Consider the following 21,428-nt stretch of genomic DNA (forward strand, 5'->3'; position numbering starts at 1 on the left):
TTTCGCTTTCTCTCCTGCCCTCTTTCTTGGCTTTTCTTGCCTCATTTTTTTTTCTCTTGCTGGGCATTATTATAGTATGCTTCATTTTGTTGCGAAAAGTTTTTAGGAAAGCTTTTGGGATCTTAGGATTAGATGAAAGGAAAGGTAGGTAGGTAGTGAAACAAGATTTTCATGGAAAGTTTCAGGTCAATGTTACACGGTTTTTATGCCTTTTTCTCTGGTGTCCTTGACATCTGAATTGTGCTCATTCTGGTATGGTTTGAAAGATAGATCTCTTCACTCTGCACAAGTTAGTGGACAAAGTTATCCTTGACAATCAAAACTGATGACGTCACAAGCAGTAGAAAGGATGTGAGTCCGCACACATGGTTACGGGCAGCTCAGGGACAAATGGGTTAATCAGCTTAAAATCTGGTTTCTTTTTGAAAAGTTTTATCACATGCCCCTGATGAAGGCTGAAGATTCAACTAAATGCACATAATTTCTTATTATTTCTAACTAACAACAGGGCAGTCTAACAACAGTGATATGGTAGGGTTCTAGTATACAGCAGATGGTATGTAGAACATGTACTTACCACTGCAAAGGGTTTTCAAATGTTTTTCAAAGAAATCTTCTTCACGTTTGGCTGTGTGCGAACACTGTTCACAAACTCTGACTGGATCCACAAAACTTAGTCTGGGTAACATAACTTTATGATCACAACATGATCCACAGAATATCTTGCCACATCTTCTACAGTGATGCTATAGCATAAATCAATAACCCATTTCACAGTTTTAGATGGAATTATGGCTGGAGCTGACCTTATTTTGACACAACCCTTTCTGCTTTCTCATGTAAAACATGTTGATCTTGTGCTATCTAGTATTTTTCAAGCATAATTTCCATAATTAAATAAAATTTATTTCCTTAATGAGGTTTGTATCAAAACAAGGTCAACCTCAGCCTCATATTTACTCACAGAGCCTTAGTGTGCATAGTAAATGTGCTGGGTAGAATCCTTACACCACTGCTCATTAATTTATTACAAGCGAAGGAATAAAATCTATTATATCGACAACAGAACCTAAATTAAACGCAACTAACCACCCCAAAAATGTTTTTTGCTAAAAAAAATCTCCTCATTGTTCTAACTATTTTACAGAAATGTTTGTTATCGCATTTTTCTCTTACAGTTGAGATTTTTTCAAAGTTTCAAATTTTGGCAGTTCTTGAAGCCTTTATAAAGCACTGTGCAGAATGGGTCCAAGTTTGTTGTGGCATCCATGAAGGAGATCATTTTCATGTGAGCAACACAAACTTCTCTTGAAGTGTAAGCTGGATTCATACAGCTGAAATCAATATTTCCCAAATGAAAGTGTTATTTTCCACTGAAGCAATACACACAATCCCCAAAGAGGTATCAGGCTCCACAAAATCCCATAATTCTGGGGTGATACATATGCTGAATGTATCAAGAGCAGGGGGAAATGACAAGCTTGTATAAAAAAAATTTCCTTTAACTAACTTCCTGGCCATAGGCTCACGAGTACACAGCAAATCGTCTCCTTTGATGATATCATAACAAAGTCAAACCCAGCTCCTACAAATGTTCAGTAATGGGATGTAAGAGACCCAGCAGGGATTTTATCAATCACAATAATATTAAACAATATTTTTTGGCACAAGTCATGAGGACCAATGTGCAAGACTTTGATTATTAGGAGAAAAACATCTGGGACGTTAGGTGCACTTTACGACAGTCACCAGCGGTTAATAACATTTGGGAGGGGTGGGGGTTAGTTGCACTTTAAGGCAAATCCTATGACTGCTATAGATATTTCATTTCCAAAGGTTGATTTATACAGGACTGTCAATAAAACTTAACAATATCTAATTTAAACAACACAAACACATTACCCTTCGGTGAGTGAAGTCAAATTTCCGATTGCACTTCACACAATTCGGAAACTACGAAACGAAACACAAAAACAAAATTGCATTAATAGAGCACTTTAAAATTTGAGAATCTAGGGAAACAAAATAAATTTCAGTATTAACCTACGGCCATCAAGCCAATATACATTTTGCAACAAATCTTAGCCCTGCCCTTGCAAGCACCTATAAAATTTGAACAACTTTTCAATAAGAACACCTCTTTATCAAGCAAACAATTAACAAGCACGTACTGACAACACAAACGTATCGTTTGATGCGACAGTTCAGTACTGCGACGACCTTCGACTGGCAGCTGCCAAAAAGTGATCAAAGAGAAATGAAGAAAAAACTATACCTGTGTGTCGTCGGTCCAGTGAGGTTCTTCTAGCAAAAAAGGACAACGTTCACTTTCAGAAACGGCAATCATTCGCATGCCACTCTTGCCTCGGACGAGTTGCTTTCCAGTCGACATTTTAGAAACTCTGATGATCGCAGGCGCAAAACCTGTCAGCAGATGTTTTAAAAAAGTACTGTCGGGAAGTGTCGGGAAAAAAGGTTTGTCGTACCCGGGTACCCCGGAAGGCTAGTTTGTCTCCCGGGTTTGCCTCTTCTTGCTGAAAGAGCAGCTAACAAATTTTTAGAGTAGGAAACCCTGTAGAAATACTGGTAAAGAAAACATGCCATTACGTTTGAACCTGTGGGGCTACCTTGCTCGCTATAAAAAGTAGAAATACACAATGCTGAAAGTGTGCCCGCGGGTGAGTCCGTTAGGCTGGGCTGACAGCATCGGTCCCCTGGATTTTTGTGGATCAGAAGGGGCTGGAATAAGATTAAGTCGAGAACCGAGAACGACGTGTACTTGTTGCGAGAGCTCTATAGGAAATCTTTCAGGAAACTTTCATCTTCGGAACTCGCGGGAATAGCAGCCAATTAGATGAGGTAACAGGCGCAGAAGTAGAAAAACGATACAGAGCAAAAATGGCGAATTTGCAAGTGTTAATGTTGATATTGATTGAAGTCGGTTCATACGCTTCTCTGCGTTTTTGTGCTGCTCATGGTTCTGATAGTTTGTTATCAAACAAACACAGCGAGAAAACAGCTGAGAAAACGGAAGGTAAGGACTGCTTGTCTTCGAAAAATGGTCTCAATGTGAAATCTTTCCTTTGCAGTGGTTCCTCATCAAAAATTGCTTCAAAAACCCTTCAAAAATAGAACAGTGATAGAACGTCTGCAGAGGACGGTCATGGAGATTCAAGTGCTATATTTTTCAGCGCGTTGTATTGTGTACAGCTTAACTGCTGTTTATATTTTCTTCTGATTCTAAGATTAAACCATAAAAGTGGAAATAGGGTATATAAGTGAAATAGGGTATATAAACACATTGCTGTTATTTTTTGTTTACCCATAACGTAAATTATATTTTTAATATAATTTTCCGTGCAGGAGAATGGGCATGGATTGATGGAAGTGATCACGGAAACCAAAAAAATAAACTTCATGGCAGTCATGACTACCCAGGAAGCAGATTTGGAGCATCAAGTTGGCAAGATTCAGATGGCATTGTGTGGATTTATGGAGGACAAAAGTATGGGAGAAATACACCTTTGGACGAACTATGGTCTCTTGATGTCAAAAACCAGGACTGGAATTTTCATCACTTTGAAAACAAAACTACCAGCAAACAGCAGCCACCTCCATGCTTTGGTTGTGCTTCTTGTCGCTATGGAAATAGGGTTGTTGTTTTTGGACTTTCCAGTACGTTTATTTTTCATATGGAAAATAAATACTGGACTGCCTTGCGCAACCTTTCAGTGTCTCCATCTCCGAGAAGTCATTCTGCATACTGGTGTGACTCTGCTAAAGGAATATTGTGGATTTTTGGTGGGCAAACCTCAAAAGAGAAATTTGGTGATTTCTGGAGGTTTTCATTTCAAGAAATGCAATGGATTGAAGTGAAGCCACCAAGCAACACAAGCGTGGTTCCAGATAAGTGCTCCAAAGCGTCTGCGTGGATTCTTTCTTCTGGTGATCTCTACATGTTTGGTGGTTCAACACATTCTGGCCTTACATCGAATTTCTGGCAGTTTTCACCAAACTCAACAGAGTGGACAAAGCTTAGTGGAACAACTGGTCTTAACAACTGTGCTGGAAAGTATGGAAAAATGGGAATCACTTCCAAGAACAACTACCCTGGTTGCAGGGAAGGTGCTGCTACATGGGTGAATGAGCAAGGAGATCTGTTGATGTTTGGTGGCTCAGGATTTGATAACTTTTCACGTGGACCCTTTGCAGAGCCTGGTCTCTTGTCAGATTTCTGGATGTTTGAGATGTCAAGCCATCAGTGGGTTTGGATTGGAGGGTTAAGCAGAGGAGAAGGTGTGCCAGTCTTTGGAGAAAAGGGGAAGCCAGATCCGCATAACATCCCTGGTCCACGAGAGAGTCCTGTTTCATTTTCCTTTCCCAATCAACTTTGGCTTTTTGGAGGAGCAGGGCATGATGTTAAACAAAGGGATGGTATCTTGAATGACTTGTGGATGTATGAGCATGTCACTGAAGACGTTCCAGGGGACACATTAAATATCTCATTTGGTTTTAGAGTGCTAATTGCCCTTTTTGTCCTGACACTGGTCTTGGTGCTGTCCGTTTGTCTGTGCTACAGCAAGGAATGTCGCGTTTTCCGGTGGAGGCGTGGCCTTCGTCCAGTCGTAAAGTACAAACCTGTAAAGGTTGACATGAGGCAGGTAGAGCAGCCTGAGGTACATCCTCCATTGGATGAACCACCTACAATGTAGTAACAACTTCAGTGTGACAGTGTCGCCACCTGGCTTTCCCTGATAGAACGTTGAGACACAGAAAGATAAAGGCCTTTCCTAAGATTTTCATCTCAGAAGGTTATCCATCTCACAGTGGTGTTCCCTATGAAAATATTTACTGCATCAAGATGCAGAAAGTAAGGTATCATACATTGTGCACATTGTAGCAGAAGTACGAGATATCATTTTGAAATTTTGGTACTAAACTCTAGCAGGGAAAACTTTCAAAGATATAATAAGATACAAAACTGCATCTCTGTTACATGTGCAGGTCAATTAATTCGATTTCAGATTGATTTTTTTTTAACCTAGGGTGATTCTCAATTTTCTTTGTTGTCTATAGCTAGGAGACAAAAAATATTGAAAATCAACTTAGGTTAAAGCAAAATTAACTTGAAATCAAATTTGACTTGTAACATCATTCTTTAAATCGAACTACATACGTTGTAGATCGATTGTACATGTATTAAGTATATGTAACTGTTTAAGTAGTACTGTAGATGACATGTAGTGTGTTAAACACTTAATGACTGGTCCCAAGGGACACAGCTAATTTTGTTTTCTGAGAAACTCAATGTCATTGAGATTCAAAGCTGGAAATTCATTAAACCTCGCTGTAACAGCAGTCATTGGTCAACACTCGAGGGTAACAGTGCCCTGTTACCCTCTGACGTCATAGATTTGTTGCCCACTCAGAGATTTTAGCAGGAAACCGTTTCATTGTTAGGTGTCATGTATCCAATTTGCATGCTGTTGGAAAAAAATTCCAGCTATATAACAATGCAGATTATACATGTACATTGTAGTAAAAACATAAGATATTTGGCACATGAAAATAACTGTTAGCCATCACGAGAATTGTCTGTTTCTTGTTTAACCATAAGAGAACTATGGTAATTGATTTTTCTTTACTCTTAAGTCTTAAATTATTGTTTGCAGTTACAAGTCTTGGAGCTGCTTATTGTAGCGCATCGTTCATTGTTGTTAAAAAATAGTGGACAGCCCTCGTAATAGCCTGTGTTGCAGATGTAGTTTAGCCCTGGGCCCAGTTGCTCGAAAGCCGATGAGCGCTAACCTGGGGTGAAAATTTAACTTGGGTTTTTATTTCTTTTGTTCAAAAACATTGTCTCAGATAATTGTCTCTATTGTTTTTAGAGCATCTAATCATTAATCACAAATAGACAAAAAGAATTAAACTGAGATCGGCACTGACTAGTAACGACTGCAAAGTAGTAGCAAGATCCTTTTTCTGGGCTTCCAATGGGCTCAACGTATTACCAGAAGTGCATTTCAAATTTCCATTTTAACCTGCTTGGCAAATTGAAAATGGCTTTCTTAGCAACCCAATCATGATGAGTAACCAAATCCTTGTACACGGGTGGGGTCTTGAAAAATGAATTGGGCGTTGGCTCGCAGATGGACTTAACCAGAGGTTTAGTTTCATCTGTGGTGCAGGCTATGTATATTTCAGCCAGCAAGGGTGTGCTTATGATACTATACTGTGATTTATAACAACGTTAGCACATAGATTGAATGTAAATAGTTTATGACCCCAGTAGTCATTATTTATATGATTAAAATAGTATATTTATTTTCAGAGAAATAGTACTCACATTAACAGCACATTTCAGAGTGCTCTACATAAAGAACATTAGGACGAAAAAATGGCCATCTAATGGTCAGATATCATAATAAATACTACAAATTTAATTTGATTTATCCCAGGATAAGCATATTAATAACACTGTAAGCAAGGCTGCATTATGAGTGAGGTGTACTGGAATAAATCATTTTTTAGGCAGGTGTGACCGTAAAAGGTAGAAAATACATTGGTTTTTTTTATATACCAGACCAGGAGTGGATCCATGTTTTTCTTAGGAGGGGTGCACCACTAAGGAATAGCGTAACTGACTGGTGACGTGACCCGCCAAACTACCAATGTTTTATGGCGTTAATATAAATTATTTAACGCCGTCTCATGTTTTACTGCAGAATATCAATCGTATTTAAAAGCCACAGGCCCCTCATCTCAGAGGGGAGCGGGGTGCATACCCCCTGCACCCTTACCCCCGGCCTACATCCGTCCCTGCAGACAGTTAAAGCTGCATTGTTCTGGTTTGGTCTAGCTTATCACTGGTCAGATACATACTCAGAGGGGAAGGGCCAGGTACTCCCATATATGGGCTAGATAGGTATACATGTGCTGCCTGATAGGGTTGGGTTTTTTTAGGGCCCCCCTCCTTAGGTACGGTATCATTCAAGTAATGATCTGCCCTTGTTAGTGCTGTGTTCCCAGTGTGAACCTTAGATAGGTTACTGTTATTCCATCAGCTAAAATTCAAGTGAAGAAAAAAATCAAAACTGAACTTTAGCTACAAAAAGAGTATCAGGAAAGTGATTTAAAGAAGATTTTTGTGTTTCTTTCTCAGATTTTGTTTTTCCCTTGAATTGTGTCTTTCCTATTTTCCAGTTTTGGACCTTAAATATGGAATCAGTTTTTGTTTCTCTCATACTTATACAGGGTCAGGGTTTTTTTAAGACCCTGGGCAGCACACCTCTATCCAAAATATATGAGAGTACCCCCCTCCCCTTCCCCCATTGGATACATGTAAGTGCCCACAAAGGGTTTGTATGGAGTTTTCTAAGCATAACTGGGCCACAATCTGAGAGACAATTAGCCCCGCAATGCTCATTTCTGGCATGTAGGCCTCTTGGACATTGTTCTTTCAGAATATCCTGACAAATCCCATAGTTTCAGAAATTTCAGTTTTATGACGTCATCACTTTAGTACTCTATCACCATTCTCAATGCGGTAGAATGAGTTTGTGTATGAATCATAATGTGTCTACGTCATTTGGAGTATGGAGAGGAGTTAGTAAATATGGCGGATTCCTTGACGGAACCCGTTTGTTTGAAAGATTTTGAGAGTTACGCGAGGCAGAACTTGCCAAATCATGCATTTGAGTTTTTTGCTGGAGGTGCAAACGAAGAAACTACCATAAGAGAAAACGTGGAGGCATTTAAAAGGTGCGAGAACATTCATGAGAACGGTCGTTTCGCCAACTACTAAGTCGTTTCGCCAAAGTTCTGTTCGCTAACGTCTTATGTCCTTCCGCAAAGAAGCGAAACGAGTGTTCTCTCAGCCATGATACAAAAAAGTGCGATGCTTATGTATATACCTCGTTCTTTCAGCCACTGATCGGGCGAAAGCAGTTAGGAAACCCGGGGCGGGGTCTACTCCCTTATATAAGCCATACAGGTTAGGTATGTGCCACTTTGCCCATTTTGGTTTGGAATCGGGTATGGTTTTCGAGGAACTATGGAGAAAATTAACATCTTAATCGTTTGAATTCTAAATGAGTAAGCAAGAAAGAGAAATATGCAAATTCGAAATGGATTTGAATAATTTTTTGTTTGCACTCTTACGGCTAAGTAATGATAACATAATTTCTGCCTAAAGGCCAGGTCTTGAAATGGGTATGGATTTTAAAGGCCTAGTCTGAAAACAGGTGTGGAAAATGACACTTTTTGGTCTGAAATTGAGGAACTGGGCAGCACACCCCCACCAAGAATTCCCAGGAGTAACCCCCCCCCCCCCCCTGGGTAGGGAACTGACCCAACACGTACACAACACGATTTCAGAAGTTGCCAAACAGAACTTTGGCGAAACAACCATAAACCTTCAGAACAGGTTGAGATTTCCCTTTCTGTAAAACTTCACTCAGAGTGTCCTTTTCCGTGATGCGAAAATACTCTTCTATTGTGGAACACCCCTCTTTACGTTTGCAGAGATCTTTATAGTAGTTATCCATATTGGACCCTCACTCATTTATCCTGGCTGTTGATTTGTTCGTTTTTTCCATGCTTTTTAAATTTGTGTGTGTGGTGGAGGGGTAATTGGACGTAAGAATTAGACTGCGAAAGAAACTTATCATTTTATCATTATTTTTTGTAGAGTTAAGACCCTAGGTCGTGGTCAGATCACGTATACAAAACATGGACTCCAAGTCCATGGAGTACCCCTGTGGACCACCCCTAATTTTTGAAGATGAATTTAACCAGAGGTGTAAACAAATTTTTGGAACCTTAAATGGATGAAACTGTGGTCAGTATTTATTGTTAGGGTTATGGGCTCCTCATATTTTACACTTGCTAATTTTTTTTTCAGTTCCATACCAGTGTAATGGGTTCGTTTTAGTTTAGTGAAGGAGCAACCTTATTTTAAGGGAACAGGGGGGTGGTAGGGAGGATGCAGTCTCCTATGTAGCTCTTTTTTTGTTTTCTCATTGAAATCGTGAAAATGGCTGTAAACGGCTGCATATATGAGACTAAAGAAGAAGCCTAATGTCTCTGTGTTTGTCATGACAGCATCTCGACATGAATGAATTGCAATTTACATGAACCAACATGAAAATTTTGTCTGCAAACTTGTCAGATGTTTGACTAACCACCTTGTTTAATAAGCAGCAGGTTATTTTGTGCTTGATTCATGAGTAGGATTTAATAAGTTTGCCAACCAATAAACATTTCCAAGAGCTATCAAGGAAAGGGATGTCTGAGGAGGGTACTCAATCATTATGCATTTCCTTTTCCTCCAGTAGTCTGCCACTTAGACTGTCGATCCCCTTGAAATATTGCTTCTTCTTCTGGACTAAACCAAACCCATGTCATATTCAAGGAGCCTTTAACTCTAACAATAAATATACTTAAAGTTGACACAGTTTCATCCATTTAAGGTTCCTAAAATTCGTTTAGACCTCTGGTAAAAATTCATCTTAAAAAATTCAGGTTGGTCCACAGGGGTAGTCAATGGACTACAACCCTGGTCAAAACGTCTTGGGACACTTGAGGAAATTAGGCACAAAGACGCACTTTGCTAAATTAACTCGTATTCTACCTCTTAAAAAGGCTTGGAGATGTTGTTATAAGGGGCTATTTGTGCTCTCCCCCTCTCCCCCAAGCAGTGTTGATTGTGTTGAATTAAAACTTCAATGCATAACGCCAACATTGCACCGAGGGGGAAGGGGGGAGGGAAGATGCCTCAATTTGACAAGCTATTGCGTAAGTGTCCCAAGAGTTTTGACCAGGGTTGTAGGTCCACAGAGGTGGTCCATGGATTGGGGGTTCATGTTTTGTATAGGTCCATCATGGTCAAATACAGTGCAGCAGCAAGACGCACTTAACTTAAAGGGCCCAGAAGACAGGAACAGAATGGTAAAATAATGTTAGGATCTTTGAAGGCTCATGTACAACTGAATTTCAGGCTGAGAATACGACCACGAGTTCTTTGTGGCATTTCAGAAGTGGACCTTTCAACTACAGTTCTGAGAGAAAAAGTTACCTTACCAATTGGTATTGCACCAACAGCAACTCAGAAACTTGCCCACCCTGATGGTGAGCAAGCCACTTCAAAAGGTAATATTTTACTAGTATGCAAGCTAAAATAAGACCTGGCTCAGGGGGTCCTTTTTACATTTTTTTAAGTTGATGGGAAACTGTTAGCACAGGCTACAGCTGTATCTGTACGTTGCACTAATTTCTAGAATTAAAATCGAGGGGATCGAGCGTAAGGGTTTGCTGTGATGCGGTTTTGCTCAATAATTTATTGGTGCAGTTTTGTGGAAATTTTCATTTCAAGTTATGGTATTGTGGTTTTACAAAACCAAGCGGTTTGCAGTACCAGTATTTAGATATTTTGGGGTAATTTAACTGCAGTTTGTGGTTTTCTCACATTATTCTGTGTGCGGTTTATGTATTTCTGTACAGTTTTGTGGTGTTTGTCAAGTTCCCCCTCACCACCCTCCTCTCCTCTGGAGAAGAATAATAATGTGTACAATGTATAATAACAGATTATATTGTTTTGCAGCTGCTTCTAAGGCAGGGACTTGCATGATACTCAGTTGTGTTGGATCCACATCACTAGAGGATGTTGCAACGATGGCTCCTGAGTCAGTTAAATGGATGCAACTTTATGTACTGAGCTCCCAAGAAATGACAAAAAAGATTGTTAAACGTGCAGAAAAAGAAGGATATAAAGCAATTGTCATGACTGTTGATGCAACTGTGAGAGGAAAGAGACAGAAAGATGTCAGAAATCATTCCTTTCTGTTACCTCATCTCATGAATATTCCTAATGTTGATCCAGCAAAAATGGTAGATGCCAAGAGATCATCTGATTTTGAGAAGAACAAACAACAAGGTTCTGGCTTTGCATTTGATAATTTTGCAAAGACTTTATTTAATAAATCAATCACCTTTGAAACCATTGACTGGTTGAAGAGCATCACCAAGCTTCCAGTTCTTGTCAAAGGGATTTTGACAGCAGATGATGCCAGAAAGGCTGTTGAACATGGAGTTGATGGAATTATTGTATCCAATCATGGAGGAAGACAGTTAGACTGTGTTCCTGCCACTGTAAGTGTGTAATGAACCTTTTAGTTTTTAAGTTTTGTTTTTCCAGGGTAGGTAACATCTGATATCACTCTTGAGGGCTGTCAATTTCTTTCAGTTTTTTCTTGTCTCTGAGCACAAGTAAATGTAACTAATTTATAAGAATACTAAGGATAAGTTAAGGTCCCTTGAAAACATCACGAAAGGCCTACATAGGGACACAAAGCATACACGTCAAGCTAATTAAGAAGTGACTATTTAATTATAGCTAGACAAGTGCATTAATAATACATATTACTGTCATTGTCATTGCACATGGGAAAGTGAGAAAACCGCAATACCGCATCAAAATTTACCCAAATACTGAAACCGCAGTTACAAATGGGAAGAAGTTGCCGTTGTCAAGACTACTGCAGATCCACCTTTTAAATGGAAATAATATTTTTATGTCAGTGTTTCCAAATCAAGGTGCGTTGATGTTAAGCATATAATAAAGATACAATCATCCAATGATCCAACAAAATTTTTCAGTCTTTGGTCATACATGGTCATGCCAGTCATTTGAAGCTTTTTGGTGGCCTTTCAGTGAAGCTCAAATTCAACAATAACTGTCAGTCCATTTTTTTAAGTGGTCTGCAATGTAGCAACGTAGGATAGGAGTAGGTACAATGAGGTAGTACTTACCAAAATAATGGTTAATGGTTTCCCTGAATTTCACCAGCCTCTTCTCCCCTTGATCTACCAAACAATTATGGAACTTGTTTTTTTCTGTAATTTTCGCCCCCTTTTCCTTCTTCGTAGAAAATTACTTTTCAACTTTATAATGACCTCACTATGTTTGGTAGATAAATCTGACTGATGACTTTGTTGACCTTCTACATGGATTGCTCACCATTGTTTCGCTACTGGCCCAAGGAGGTTAGCCAAGCCGACTATCCCCATAAGGTCCATAAGGTTATAAAATAATGCGACATGTTTATCATTGGATAAAAAGGTTAATGTTGTATTATAATATCAAGTATTAACTGAAATTACAAGCTATACAATTTGTCTAGACCGTTTGTGCAATACGGTCCCTGACTGTGTAACTAGGGGCAGGCCTGACAGGCAGGTCACCATGAGACAACGATTTTTTCACTGATTACTGCAACATAAATTTAAAATTATACCGCATACCACTTGGACTCTGAAAACTGCAATACTTTACTTTGAAATAAAAATTAACTGCAAGCCCTTTCACCCCCTCTTGTTGGCCATGATTTTTCAGGGGTGTGGCATAAATAAAGTGTTTCTTTTTCTATTATTGTTGTTTGCTAATAATTCCTAACAATATATTTTTGCTAGATTGATGTTCTGCCAGAGATAGTGGATGCTGTTAATGGAAAAGTAGAAGTATATGTTGATGGTGGAATTAGACTGGGTACAGATGTATTCAAGGCACTGGCCTTGGGGGCACGAGCTGTTTTTATTGGTCGACCAGCCATTTGGGGACTTGCCTACAAGGTAACAAAAATGGAATCATAATATTGTACATGTAAGCCTTGCGGTTAAAGCTATAGATGGCCATCACAGGCTATTATATAAAGTTATAAAAAAAAATTAAATTTAATATTGTGCCACTGTGTGAAGCAGTCTGCTCTGTCAAAGGGTTTAGAAATCCGAATATCCTGGTATAGTACAGGTACAGTGGAACCCCACTCTACGGACACCTACTTAATATCGACACCCATATACAATGGACAAATTTGTTTGTCCCAACACTGAAAAATCTCATGTATTCTTTTTAAAAATAACCTGCTTAATAAGTTTCTTGCATATTAACCGTGTTCAACTCTATCATTAATGGGCATGATCAAACTGTACGTGGTACAAAGAATGTTCAGCAGTTCTTAATGAATTTTAGCATGCTATAAGGGTTGCCAGTGCCTATATAGTTCAGAATAGGTTAGCAGATTTGCAGGTGAACATTGGGTATTTAAGGTCAAGGGTTCCAGCAGAACATGCCCAACCCAAAACCACCCCCCTAGCATTAATTATTCTCCCACTACCGGTACTCTAAGTTGGGTGGGGGGAATATGCTTGCATCAAAACAAAATCTACCTTCAACTTGATCCTTTTCATCTTTTTATAGGGTGAGGAAGGCGTGACCAAAGTCCTGGACATTCTTAAAGAAGAACTCGAAATAGCAATGATTTTGTCAGGTATAATACAGTGCATATTTTATGAAGAGTCAAATGCTTGGGGTTGGGGGCCGGAGATGGGGCACTCTTTATGTGCAGCAGCAACAATTACAGTTTTTGCACCCTTTTGGTCTCAAACTGGCCATGGATTTTAACTGTTTAGCTCTGAAATGGTGCAAGCCAAGGTGTTGTGTTCTTTAGCACAAAGGGTCTGGAATTAAGATATGTTTCCTTTTTCTATCTCATTCACCCCTTGAGAACACAGGTCCAAGTCTGAAATAAGGCAGGAAAAATCTCCCCATTTTTCTCTCAGGTTTACAACCTAAAAGGAACACAACAAACTAATGTGCCAACAGTTGCGTGCCATGTCCTGCCAAGTATGCAGACTAAGAAAATCAAAAATATATTTTGCTCGGAAATACAGAAGGCAGAAGGATTTCAGGAAGCATGCAAGGAATACCATTAGTTGCGATAATCTTAACCCGTGGGTCCTTTGCATTAATTTGTCTTTCCTATGTTCTGGATGATGGCGAGATTGTGACAGGATATTAAACAAGGGGTACTCAGCAAAGTTTTACACGGCGAGGCTCCGCCCAGAGATCTAATCCGGCGCAACCCTTTTATACACTATTTTTAACAGTAAACCTACATTTACCCCTTTCATATACCTTCCTTTTAAAAGTGGTACCCCTAGTTTAGAACATTCCATCACCAAACCAGGAAATTTTCTTGACTTTTTTGCCGTCATAACTTCTTCTTTTAGCCTTTTTAAAGTCTTTTTTGCAGACTGATGGAAAGGCAGACTTCCCTACCCTTTTCTATGCTTCAACTAGTGAAATCCATAACCTTTCGTGTATCTGAAGCCTGAAAAAGGTACCTTATTATAGGAAATTAACGCTCCTTGAAATTATGGTATTGGAAATTAACGCGACTTAAATTAACGAGAATTTGATGGAAAACAACTTTCGATAAAGAAAATTAACGCGAAAGAGGAGGTAGAATTTCATAATAAAGGAAATTAACGCGATTCTAATATTCTGTCGGGAAAGACTATGTTGACGATTCGAAATCTATCGTGGCTGAAATCAAAGGAGAAGATATTGACATCACTTCTGACAGCGACAACGATGAAGATGAACTGGAAATATTGTAAACCTTCGCCTTAGCTTTTGTGAAAGATGAAAAATAAAGGGTTAATGGAAAGAAAGAAAGCTTGTAGTTTAATGTTTTTTAGGTGTCAAGAATGTCTGGACAGGTTCCAAAACTGGGGTTAAAATACTGGAAATTAAGAGCGCGAAAATTAACGCTGCACTTAATTAACGTCGCGGAAATTAATGCTCAACAAAATTAACGCGACTTAAATTAACGCGAATTTTAACGATTCGCGTTAATTTCATGGAGCGTTAATTTTCCTATAATAAGGTATCCCTTTTGGACGGAGCCTCCCTTCATAGGCCATTGTAGAAGTACCCCCCAGGATGCAATGTGGGTGTTTATACCTTACTTGTGAATCAATTATTTTTATTGTACCATCATGTTCATAATATGTCATATATATCTATATGTCTGTTTTTCTTGTCTACAGGCTGTGCATCTTTAGCAGATATTAAACCTTCACATGTCACGAGATGTCCAGCAAGACTGTAATAGTTAATGTGCTACATCTGCAGAAATTTCTTAAGTGCATAAAAAAATCAGATTGTATAGGTAGTCAAGCATGTAATAATTATTAATACAGGCATTAGTGAAAAGGGACATAGTTATTGTTACTTATTTCTGTGAAAATGGTAAAGGCAAATTTCACAATTTGGCAGAAGCATGCTAAATCTGAAGCATTGCCTTCATAAGGGTGGGATCCCTGTGTCTGATAGATCTCTGACCTTTGTCTAGCCTGTGTCAGGCTCTCAGATAGTAGGGACATCACAAAATAAAAAGGCCAAGCTCTCCCTAGCCTGCGGCCCGTGCTACTATCTTGTAGCCTGGAACAGGCTAACCTCTCTTGGGTCTTGCAGTTCACCATATGATACTCCACCTGTGACCCTATCAATATTTTTGATGTTCTATTGTTTAGACTGCCTTCCCACGTACAACCCACAGTGATAAGGTCTCAATATAATAACTCTGCTGCAGTCAGGGAGCCGCTCCTCAGTGATAGGTGACAATGACCTGCAAAAGCAAGAAGTCGAGCCAACAGTGACTATATATCAGTCTTTGATCTATCATTAGTGTCATATTATTATACAATCGCATTCTTCCACGTGAACCTAAGAGGATCTCGTAATTAACAAGCAGAGCAAGTATAAGATTTTAAATCTGAATGTAGAACAGTTTATAGTAGCTATGGTTAACCTTGTAGATTCTCATGCAGTAGCTTATAGATAAATCAACAGGGGGCGAAGGGGGTAATACTGCATTTATTATTTTTAAAAAAATTTGAGAGCCGGCTCGTATTGTGCAAATAATAATAATAGTAATAATAAATACTTTATTTATACTGCAAAAAATAGATCAGCTGAGTATGAAAAAACAGCTGGTGTAAACCTATGTAAAGTAATAAAATATTTCAGGATTTAAAAAAAAACAATAGTACATAGAAAAAAAGTGGAAAGACTAATATTTACAATAAAAAAGGTGTCCACAAATTAAAATGAATTAATCTACACTCTACATTTATGTTGTGTTTCGTAAAAACATACAATCTGATAAGTTCCGGGAGCTGTGATATTTTTCGAGCCGTGCACAGTCTTTCTGGTGGTTTTCACTTTTTTTCAAGTTTGTGTTACTCCTAATCACGAGCCCCTGAACCAGAGAATTTAGCCTGTGAACAAGCTCTCCATTAGTCTTCCACACAGCCATTTTTAGAGTCATCACGCAATACTCCTCGCCACTAGTGGGGAGGAGCATTGCATGACGACACTAAAAACGGCTGTGTAGCAGACTAGCTCTCCAGTTGGTGGATGAGCAAGAAGTCACGCGAGAGTCGCATGCGAGAGGAGACATGAGTGCGAGGAGCTTCACTACTTGCTCGTGCATTCTCTTGCAGCTCACTCTGAGATCCCTGTGATATACAGCAGACAATACTGAGCACAGATAACAAGATCTTCTGGGGGCAGGGTTGGGGAGGAGCATTACTGTCTGAGGAACATTGCAAGATCTGGCTCAACTCCCCAGACTCCTATAATGGAATTATTGCTTGCAGGCCAATTAAAAGGTTCCGTTGCAAAACTTTGTATTTTTCCCAGAAAACAAAAAAACACCCTTAGTGTCCAGAGATAATTATTTCCAATGGCAGATTTGAGAAGCTACATGTATGCATATCCCTTTGTATCATAAGCTATTATTTAAAACTAACATTTGTAGGCTGTTGAATACAAGAAAAACACTTTTAATCAAAATCTGTTTAAGATATTATGATTTTAAAAAATACATGTAGAATTCTGACTATTTAAGAATATATTACCAGTAAATGTATGTTGACAAACTAACATGACTAAAAAAAATTTCAAATTCTAGTCTCAAAAATATATAAAAAGAGGCCATGTTCTTCCATAATAATTTCTTTATATAATTACCACTATTAGTAACTTTTCAACTGAAGGTAGATGATGCACTTGCACAAGTTATACTGTTGAGGGCTGTTAATGAAACACTGAAAATAGTTGATTTCATTATTTAACATGGTTGTGTTACCACTTAAAACGAAAGTTCTGCACTCCTGTTTTACTTTGTTATGTATTAATTTATTCTCACCTTTTCCTTTCACAAGCAATTACCAATCAGGCTAGAAAAAAATCCTAGAGACAAATATTTTTATTAATTTATTTATAAATCATCTATTTTAGAAATATTTAACTACTTGATTAAAACTTGCTGAACATCAATGTAGTTTTGGCCATCCTTCATCTTACAATCAATATGCAAGTTCTTTAAGCAAGTACCCCAGGTGAGATGGTTCTTGTCTTTCAAAGAATACATCTTGCACTGAACCCTTGCATTGAGTTGCTTATCATTTGTAAACTTGATGTACAATGCCGAGTAAAACCTGTCTTTGCTCTTTGACTCATTCATTCCATTTGTGGACCATAAGCACTCATACTGTGAAGATCTTTCATCGCTCATTTTTAATGTATGTTCAAGGTTTACTCCTGCCATGGAAATTTCACTGCAAGAAAACATTGAGAAAGTACTCCTTAGGTAAGAGCATAACATTCAAGTGGTGGGGGGGGGGGGGGGTCACCCTGTGTCACATCCAGGATTGGGGGGAGGTGGCCATCGTTGAGCAGTTGAGGACCCGTTAAGACAAATGTGCATGCAAGTCGAAAAAAAACTGACCGTTGAAGAGATGGCTGTTGAGCCAAACTGAATAACTGTCAGAGAGGAGAGGTACAGATCTAGATTTATACACAAATTGCTAAATTTCAAGTATTGGCTTCGACTTCTGGGCATGAAATTATGATCATATTTTATATATTTTTATGTTTAAAATCAATTCATGGCCAAAAACATACACCTCCCCCCACCCCCTACAGTCAAAACATCAGTACCATTGAAAAGAAAGGCTCAAGTCCGAGGAACAAGGGTCAAGGGGAACTTGTCAAGGGTCAAGTTTTTATGTACATGGCTCATTTTTTTTGTGTTCCTTTTTTAAGATCAGCTGCTTCACATTTTTAAGAGAGCGAGGAGTGCCACACTCGTAAAAGTTCAGTTTTTATTAGCACTGACCCCTTAAAGAGTGTAGACAGTTCATTGTAATAAAAGGGTACTTCTAAAAGAAAAGGGCACAACCTTTGCTTGAGGTATTTAAGAAAATATACTAAAGTGCAAAGTGAGCAAAGAGCGTCAACCATGCAAAAGTTCAGTTTTAAAAAGGGCTGACCCAGAAAAGGAGTCCAACTTTTGGTTGAGTTATTTAACAAAAATACACTAAAAATAAGCCCCCCCCCCCCCCCCCCACAGACAAATGACCTTTACCCCATTTTATTTTATCTAATCATGGCAAATTAAAAAAGAAAATAACGAGACAAATCACGGACTTTCGATTCCAAAAAAAACAGAGTAAAAAAATCTTTTGCAAAAAAACGTCACATTACCTGTACAATTAAGAGTGATGGATCCGACGAATCCAGACCTACAGATAAGGGGGCGCCAGGTCATCCTGACCCTGAGATAAAGGGGGTGGACTCCAAAAACATTTTTTGGCCCTTCAGGCCTCAGTTTGGTCTAAAAATAAGGGGCGGCCCAGACCTCCACTGGATCTGCCACTGATTAATGCGAAAATGTACAGCAAATTTACGTCAACTGTGGTTGAGCTTTTTCATGCGTCATGACACTTAAAGCATTATGCAAAAAACACAAAAAATATTATTTGCTTGAATCACAACAAAGAAAAAATCCAAACAGACAGCTCAATTCGCAAGACAGGGTGTTGCTTGAGTGATGCAATTTTTTCAAGAAAAACAAGGCTGCAAGGCACACTTTGTTAAAATAACAAATGATTGGTCCATGAGTTATCTCTGTGATCTTGGATGTAATGACCGCTGTTCACGCACTTGGTTGTCTGGGTAGAGAGAAATTATCAATTTTATTTTAATACTGGTATGTATTTTAAAGTGTGTTGAAATGTTTCACGATTTTCAAGGGATTTTATTTTTGGTGTTTAGAGTATACTTATTTTACTTATAAGCTAAATAACAAGTCCCACTATAGCTCAATTAACACTCAGTAATATTGTGATAAAGGGTGGACCATTAGAAGTTGGGGGAGGGAGTGAAATCCCCCCCCCCCAAAAAAAAAATCATTCAAGGTAAAATCTTTCGGGAAAAAAAAATTAATCAGACCACCCCCTAATCACCCCACTAGAGCAATAACTCACCCACAAATGTTTCAACCAGTGATTGAAACATGCATTGCATGACAAGCTAGTCAGGACTGTGGATAAACGAGATAAAGGTCTCTTGTCTATCAGAAGAACGTTTATTATTTTCAGTGTATTTTTCCTAAATACCTTGACCAAAGGTTGGACTCTTTTCTTCTGAATTAGTAGTGTTATTACAATGCATCTGTCAACACTTAGAGTCGCCACTAATAAAAACTGAACTTTTGTGCATGTAAGACACTCCTCAATTGCTTAAAAAGTGTGAAAAAAATAATAAAACATAGAAAACATAAGAAATCGACCCTCGACATACAGGGTGTAGTACCCTCGACCCTCTCCATGTTACCCTTGAGTCGCACTCAAACGGATCAACTCATTTACATGCAGGGAAGACAATGGTTTTTATTGTCTGGTAAGTATGTAAATGGAGTGATCTGAGTCTGGGTTTTGTACCGGCCCCTCTTGGGAAGAATCTTTATGAAATCATAGAAAAATAGACCGTAAGCTTAGTATTTCATTAATGGAAGACTTGATTTTTTTATAAAACAAATCCACAAATTTTTAGGCATGATCAAAATTTTGCCACTTGACTTTTTTCTTCAGTGACTTTTTACTGTTCTTCAAATAACGACTTTAACTGTGAGCCCAGGTTGTGGAATTGCTGCCCCGATCAACGTGAAATCCATCACTGAAGCTTGTAAAATAATTTTGCTGGTTTTCAGCTGAAATCATGCTGGTCATGCTGCAGCTGGACAAAAACAAAAGCATTCCCCTCTGGACCACAACTCTTTTTCATGCAAATTCGGCAAAAAAAAAATTTTACTTAAACTATATATTTTATTATATAGCTACGAGTGTTTTACTGGAAAATATACCACTTGTAAAATTCATAAAAACTACATCCAGGACCCGAGTGGTTTATTTTCCATAATCTCACACATGAGTTTATCGATGATGTAATTTCAGTCATTTCCCTCTATTATTTTATTGATGTCTTTTTGTCTAGATAATTAAAAGAACATTACACGGCGGCTTGAAGATATGAATTTTACGAAAATAAAATTTATAACTTCGCGCGACCGTGTAGTATCCTCTATGTATTGGTTTGAACTGTGGCAGCCTTTTAACGTACTTGAAAGGATTATCACTGAATATCAATATCATAATCATACTTGTGAGCCGACTGTTGAAAATAGTGCCACTGTCTGGGGCCCTTACGTAGCTAAGAACATACAACAGGTCGAAATGATTCAACGCCGAGCAGCTCGCTGGGTACTCAGGGGCTACGACAGATAAGACAGTGTCACTGATATGTTATCTCTCAAACGGAAATCTCTGGAGCTCAGCAGGCGATCTGACGTACGTCTCTGTATGCTGTACAAACAGAGTAATAAAATTAGCCACTTACAAATGCGACAAGCTTCAGAAGAACATGAGAGCAGAATGCACACCAGGATCTCGTCTCTCAGTCATCGATTTGAGCAGCCACGTTGTACATGTGATTATTACAAGAACTCTTTTTACCCTAGCTAGGATGACAATTGGACAGTGGAACAATCTCCCACTAGAAATCGCCATGTTCATTTAGGCAATCCCTATGTAATCTTACATATTGATTAGTAATTTTAAGATGTTTTTTTATTCATTGTTGTAATCTTTATTGTTTAAACCAGTCTGCAATACTCTGTTAAGAGTGAAGACTTATTTGGTAATAAACAAATACTTACCTGACTTCCATTGCTGGCCGAAACTCGAAGGACAGTCTGTACTTTGTATCAACTTGTAACTTCAGGGTCTGAACCTCCTTAAATCTCTTGCCATCGACTTTGAAAAACACTGGCGAAGAATCCTCTAATTTGGTAATGTTGACATCGAGCTTGAAAGCCCTTTCCTCAGTAGACGCCATATTGCAAGAGTCACAAGCATCTGACATCTAGTCACGCGATGCAAGTGTCGCTACAACTCCGGGCTCGGGCCTACGACCCTAACATATCTCACTGCCGCCCTGCCCATGTTTACACGCAAATATTTTAATAGAAAAATGCACCCATGTGCAGTTTGCCTTAAGTAATAGGTTGTAAATCTAAATTTCCCACGGGAGGTCTTTCGGTACTGCATTTCACGCAACACTTTAGGGAGGAGGCGTTGCGTGACGAGACCGATCGATGCGTCCCGTGGGGAGTACCCAAGGCTGGAGAGACAGTCGGCCGGAGACCGACTGACTGGAGCCTAGAGGGGACCTTGCAGAG

General features: G+C 38.8%; 4 protein-coding genes across 4 annotated transcripts in view; 2 read left to right on the forward strand and 2 right to left on the reverse strand.

The window, feature by feature from the left end:
- LOC140943102 (zinc finger FYVE domain-containing protein 21-like) overlaps nt 1-2,419 on the reverse strand; it is a 9,264-nt gene extending 6,845 nt beyond the window's left edge. The window contains exons 1-3 of the mRNA XM_073392161.1: nt 2,276-2,419; nt 1,903-1,953; nt 578-746 (exon numbers count right to left, since the gene is read on the reverse strand). Coding sequence (XP_073248262.1) covers nt 578-746; nt 1,903-1,953; nt 2,276-2,392 — 337 coding nt within the window. The 5' untranslated portion in view covers nt 2,393-2,419. The remainder of the gene's footprint in view (nt 1-577; nt 747-1,902; nt 1,954-2,275) is intronic.
- A 175-nt stretch (nt 2,420-2,594) lies between these two features.
- Nucleotides 2,595-6,384, forward strand: LOC140943081 (uncharacterized). The gene is made up of 2 exons (XM_073392137.1): nt 2,595-3,034; nt 3,364-6,384. Exons 1-2 carry the CDS (start codon nt 2,899-2,901, stop codon nt 4,710-4,712), a joined length of 1,485 nt encoding a protein of 494 aa, XP_073248238.1. The 5' UTR covers nt 2,595-2,898; the 3' UTR covers nt 4,713-6,384.
- A 1,212-nt stretch (nt 6,385-7,596) lies between these two features.
- LOC140943087 (2-Hydroxyacid oxidase 1-like) lies at nt 7,597-15,956 on the forward strand. Its single transcript, XM_073392145.1, has 6 exons — nt 7,597-7,761; nt 9,998-10,149; nt 10,601-11,148; nt 12,469-12,627; nt 13,256-13,325; nt 14,890-15,956. Exons 1-6 carry the CDS (start codon nt 7,616-7,618, stop codon nt 14,949-14,951), a joined length of 1,137 nt encoding a protein of 378 aa, XP_073248246.1. The 5' UTR covers nt 7,597-7,615; the 3' UTR covers nt 14,952-15,956.
- A 717-nt stretch (nt 15,957-16,673) lies between these two features.
- LOC140943113 (CB1 cannabinoid receptor-interacting protein 1-like) lies at nt 16,674-21,094 on the reverse strand. Its single transcript, XM_073392172.1, has 2 exons — nt 20,907-21,094; nt 16,674-17,466 (listed from the first exon to the last, which is right to left on the reverse strand). The coding sequence occupies exons 1-2, from the start codon at nt 21,083-21,085 to the stop codon at nt 17,157-17,159; spliced, it is 489 nt and encodes a 162-aa protein (XP_073248273.1). The 5' UTR covers nt 21,086-21,094; the 3' UTR covers nt 16,674-17,156.
- Nucleotides 21,095-21,428: the final 334 nt, after the last annotated feature.

Source organism: Porites lutea, chromosome 7 (genome assembly GCF_958299795.1).
Source record: "Porites lutea chromosome 7, jaPorLute2.1, whole genome shotgun sequence".
NCBI lineage: Eukaryota > Metazoa > Cnidaria > Anthozoa > Scleractinia > Poritidae > Porites > Porites lutea.